Source organism: Staurois parvus, unplaced genomic scaffold, assembly GCF_062004578.1.
Source record: "Staurois parvus isolate SC_StPar_1 unplaced genomic scaffold, SC_StPar_1.0 ptg000258l, whole genome shotgun sequence".
Lineage (NCBI taxonomy): Eukaryota > Metazoa > Chordata > Amphibia > Anura > Ranidae > Staurois > Staurois parvus.
The window spans coordinates 7812663-7818662 of NW_028318054.1; the positions used below are offsets into that span (position 1 = coordinate 7812663).

The 6000-nt window shown below is 36.9% G+C and overlaps 1 protein-coding gene across 1 annotated transcript in view; it reads right to left on the reverse strand.

The window, feature by feature from the left end:
- The window catches only part of SYT6 (synaptotagmin 6), a 602681-nt gene extending 598855 nt beyond the window's left edge, over positions 1-3826 (reverse strand). The window contains exon 1 of the mRNA XM_089681083.1: positions 3468-3826. Within this exon, the coding sequence (XP_089537209.1) occupies positions 3468-3627 (160 nt within the window). The 5' untranslated portion in view covers positions 3628-3826. The remainder of the gene's footprint in view (positions 1-3467) is intronic.
- Positions 3827-6000: the final 2174 nt, after the last annotated feature.

A 6000-nucleotide genomic window follows, 5' to 3' on the forward strand; every position in this document is an offset into this window, starting at 1 on the left:
CATTCCCTGGGTATAAAAACACAAGGGCTGATTAATATCTTAAAGCAGAACTCTGGTCAAAAATGCTTTTTCACCATGCATTGGGGCTGTGCCCCTACTGCATGGATCAGCTGCTTGTTTTTTCTAGGGATGAGCACAAAGCTCATATCCACCTGACCCTGCTGATCCTCCGGAAAACTTTTCTCCTCCACGGTCCAGTGGTGGGCTGTTCCAAAGGGACCAGTCTTGTGTAAAGAGGATTGGCGGGTCAGGTGAGTATATCTCCACTGTTCTCTCCCCTAGCTCAAGCACAGCCCCACTGCACAGGAAAAACAAATGTTGCCCAAAAAGTCTGCTTTAATAAAATAACATCTGGAATCTGATTGGATAAGATGTGTGTTACTTTTTATCAATTAGCTTGAGTTTTTCACACTGTCTTGGCAAATACTTCAAAGTTCTTCCTGAGATTTCATCTTGAGAAAACATCTATAAGTGAATTAGAGGAATTCTGATTGGCCTCTTCAATGCACACATTTACTTTATATGCAATGAGCTACACGGATTAATCCAGTAATCACGGTATTCTATATATGTGCTGGATGTCATTCAAAATATATGGAATCCTTTTAAAACAGTATTGTAAAAGTTCAGACCATGATATAATAGCCTCCATTGCACTTCAATTAACATTACACAATACCATTTATTAGGTAACTTCTCTTTTCTGCAAATTCAATATTGTAAGGCAGTAGTGTAAGATAAAAGCCTTTGCAAATAAATGGGACTTGCTGCCAGTCATGTTCATGTATAACTGTATCAGTTGTATCTACAGTGCATAGAATAAAAATGTTGAAAGCTATGTTGTATGTCTACTGATATCTTCAGTTAATAAAATGTCTACATGGTACTGTGCTTAGCGTATTCAGTAGAGCAGTGATAATATTGTACAATTCACAGTTACCTATAGCAACCAATCAGAATGCAAATACCACTGTCACATCAGTGAAAAAGGGAAGACTAATTGGTTACTATGGTTACTACAATTTATTCATTTCCCCCCTGCCTTATTGAATAAGCCCTCCAGTGTCTATAGCTCCCACATGGCAATAAGCACATTTTCAACATTTTCCCTGGGCAGAACTTCAAAACTTGTACAAGCATTACAGACCACAGTCAGGCAGAGATACCATTACAATTTTGATGATCTCATTCGCCCTGACACACAATCTACATTTTCCAGAAAGCAGATGTTAAAATTCAATCCATGTGTTTGGTGGCATATGTGGATGGATATAAAAAATGATGTGCATGCCCAGTTCCCAGTTAGGGAAGGAATGATCATAGCTAAACAAACTAGTGACTACTATGACTAGTGACTACCAATTGAAGATGCATCGATTATTTGCTGATGCCTAATGCTACTGAAGAGAGCATGCCCATCTTATGAATAATAACACTTCTGTTAAACAAGGGGGCTTGATTTTGCACACAGCACACTTGCTAGGCAATAACTGAATGACCTATACGTAACAAAATTAAGCAATCAGCTGGAAAAGGAGAGACAGAAGAATAAGGGGCTTGGAAATCTGAGCAATGTGTTAATCCTTCCAGCTTCATTAAAGAGAGATAAGCTTCCTCCTCCAGCTACAGGACCATCATTTACTCACATCGTAATTAAAACACATTGTGCTCTGTAGGGTGTGATATTTTCTGCACCATGTGATAGGTTATAATAATCAGCTTATCAGCAAACACATTGGCATGGTATTCAAAAAAGGGGAATACAAAAAAAAAAGTGATATAAATAAACAAAACATGATGGCACTTGAAAAATGAGATAAAATGTCAAAGTAATCCTAGATGTGACTAATAAATTCTACAGCCTGACTGAATTGAACTAATGACAGTGATAATAATAGCTTAGATAATATAAATAGGTTACATAAATATGGTTTAGCCATTTTCATTCCTTTCTCTGGCACTTATCCCTTACTGATGGTTGGAAATGCATATGGTACAGAATTTTAATGTTATGTATAAAAACGTGTTACTGCTTCATGGGAGAATGCAATAATGTTAAAGACTGGTAATATCTTGAAATTCATATAACTGTGTGAGTGGGTCTAAGGGATGATATTTCAGGAATATGAGTATTTTTTTCTTTAAGTTTGAAAAGTTTGCATAGCGCACTTTGGTGACTTAAGAACTTAAGTTACAGTGCAAAAACTGGAAAAGACTTATTCAATAGTGCAGTGCAAAGACAATTTATGATGTACACAATTCAAGAAACATGGATAATAAAAATTCAGTGAAATGTACATTGGCCTGCATCAACCAATCAGAATCAGGCATCTCTAAAAATGAAGAACTGGTTGCTGCAGGTTACTGCACAATCCTCTTTGCTCTTAGTTTTACAAGCCTGTTGACACTGCATTGAACAGTCTGCATAGGAGTGACATGAATTGTTACCCATCCAATTGAACTAAAAATGTATTATATATATATGTATGTATATATATATATATATATATATATATATATACATATTATACTGTATGTATATATACTATATGTGTATAAATAAATGTACTGTGTATATATTTACACGTAGATATACAAATATATATATATATATATAATATATATACACACTCACAGTATATGATGTGTATATACAGAGTATATATATATATATATATATATATATATACACATATACACACAGTAGTACATTTATATATGCACATGCAGAGTAAATATATATATATATATATATATATATATATATATATATATATATATTTGTATATCTATGTATAAATATATATATTCTATATTCATTATTAGTTATTTGTTTATTTTCATTCTAAAGCAATATATGCAATTTTTTTTTCATTTTCTCTTATTTAACATTATTATAGCAGAACAACATTTTGAAATTTAGTATTGCTGCAGAACATGCAATATGTGTGATGTGTGAGATGGATGTCAATGAGTGTTGCAGTCAGCATGTTAAAATGTCACTGGACTCTAAACTCCACAGCAGGGTTTGTTTAAAACTTGACCTGTACTTGCTGTAGAATTCCCTGCTGTGCCTCCAGTCTCAGAAAAGTCCTACATTACACTGTGTACCCCTAGCAGGTAAATCAGCCTTCACTGCTATCCATGGTCCTGAAATCCTTCTAGCCTGTAAGAATTCAGCAATGCATCATGGATGAATGTTTCCTTACCCAGTGCAAATTAACCCAGTGCCCTCCTAGCACCTCCTAACACTTCAAATGAAATTTTAATATACTAGTGCAATTTCTGAACTAGCTAACTGACTTCTTTCTATTCAGTCATTCTATACTAATAGTTCTGTTTGTATTAGGTTATAGTACCCCTGGTTGTTGGCTGAATACATCACTGTTCTAGCTCTAGGTAATCCTACCTGAGACTGCATTATTAAACACACAGGCAATATAAATAAGCAATTGTTTTTCTTTTACCTGGCTCAGTTATATGCAGCTTTTGATCCGAAGGCAACAGCAAAAGAAACTCAGTGCAAGTTCTCTGTTCCAAGTCAGCCACTTGCTTCTTGCAAAGATCTTTGACAATGTGGATTGCCTTGTGACACAAGTTTGCATCTTCTCCTGTTGCCGTACTCATTTCCCACACAGCATCCTTTGCTGCTCTGGATTTTCTGTCTTTACACACCAACCAGAAAAGAGTAGAAAAAATCAGCTAGTCATATCAATGAGAATTTTAAAAAAAGTGCCTCTGAGAGGATTAATATATACTGCCTTGTGTGGCTGCAATATCCACAGGTAATTCAGTTATTGAAGCATTCATTGGAGTTCACAGAGAGTCTGATTGTCTTATTCCCTGAGATCAGATATCTCATTTACTGGTGAGGCGGTTCTCCAACTGAGATCCTCCTACTACATTAAACTGTTTCATTCTCTAATGCTACATCTTTTTTTTTTTCTGAGGCAGAAAGCAAAGGGAAGTTAACCTCTTAATATCTGGGACGTGTTTTCCATTGGCTTCAAGTAGACCCTTTGCAGCTGCATACAAACAATGGCTATAAATCTTTCACCAGGGTATGTTTTCAATTGCTGCTCTCTGCTGTGAAGCCAGATAACAAGGCTGCACAGTAAGAGGCAACAGTAATATTATGCAATTACTGATGCACTGTCTCATTTATTAGGGCAAGGCTACACTAAAAGGAAAAAGAAATATTTATTAGATGTCTTAAAATTCATGTAACGCTTTATTTAAATGTATGTATGTGCTTTGCGTCTCTTTTTGTTTTGTAAAACATTAGGACTTATACTTAAGCATCAAAAGGGATTATTCGAAGACAAGTGAGATTCGGCTTTTCATATATGAAAAGTTAATTGAAATGAATGTCAGACTATACACCAGTGCTCAGTGAAGCATTTGCTTTGCTTGGCACTGCATCAAACAGACCTACAGCATCTGCACTGATGCAGCAGCCCATGTTTTCCTGAATGAGTGTAACTATCAGGGTCCCTACTGATATGATTTTGGAGGAGCTGAAGGATGTGAAGAACACTGGGTATTTGTTTGCTTATGTATGCAGAGCCTTAAAGAATCCTTAAGGTGCCAAGTTCATGTGTAAGGAGTAGGGTAGCAAGGAAAGTTGCTGCTTTTATATAACAAAGCAAAGAGAGTAACCGGGACTAATTGTAGTGAACCAGGGAACTGGTCCTATTCCAGGATCACACTTTGCACCCAATCTCACATATTAATCTCCTAGGTACCAAGCACACCATGGAGACAATCTGACACGCTACTACTACCAAATGACTTGCCTAATGTAGCTGCATCCAAGAATCCTCATTCTCTCAGGGACATGATGGAGAAATGTTTTCTTCTTCACAGGAGATGGCTTTATTTCATTTGGCTCTATTGTCCAGTCTCCCAGTCCTCACTTTCTCCAAGCTTCACAACTCTATTACTGATCACTCAGCTACAAACAGAATCATCATTGTGAATCTTGTGAATCATTAAATCCGCTTTTACATCACAGGTGCACTTTCCTTCTTTCTCCCTTATTCTGCAGCTGCCATTCATTCTCAGTTGCTCACTGTCTTCCTTTGTGCAAGTGCATGCCCACATGGGGAAAGGTTAATGTTAACTAAATTATGCTTTACATGGCTGAATTAGGTGGTACTGCCCTGTATCGGGAAATGAAGAACCATCTTTCTTTCCAACCAGTCCAATTGCCAACCAATGACTGTTGTGACACCTGTCCTCACGTGCTCTCCATCTGCTCTCTGGAGTTTATACCCCTGTAGGGAAGGAGTACGTTAGCTTGTCTGTGGGTTTTGAGAGAAATTGCACTATATAAAATACTTAACTGGCCATTTCTAAAATAATTAGGAGACAAAATGCTGTGCATTTAGTTTGAATTTAACAGAGCAATATAAAATGTTTATGAAAACCCTGGCCCCTATTTTATCTATACAGTAACTAAAAGAGCCCTGATGCTTAACTATCCTTTCTAGCTATTTTCCTATCACAAAGTTACACATTTACACACTTACACAGTTTTCAGAGATCTGAACAATAGTCTCTTTTACCACAATGGTTCACATCTAGAATGTAGACCATCCTCCCCATGCCATATTGAATCCTATCAGTGTTCACATTGTTTTCAGGGTTGAATCATTTGGGATATTTCCAGGCACACATGACAAACCAACATTGTTCCAGCAATTCTATATTTAAAGACAAGCACAGGACCATAGCAGAAAGAGTGTAGAAACTGCAGTCCTGTGCCAAGCAGCATCAAGAAAGCTTAAGGTGGCCAGATTGCTCCATGCCTTTAAAAAGTTGAGGACCATATAGCTGAATGACTATAGTCATTATACCTGATAAATGCTCTCAGGCATCAGCTGAAGTACCTGGAATTTTCTTTAGTGTTCTAAATCAGTGGTCTCCAAACTGCGGCCCATTGGCCGAATGCTGCCCTTTGCTTGCCTCTATCTAGCCTTCGGGGTACTATTCCACCCA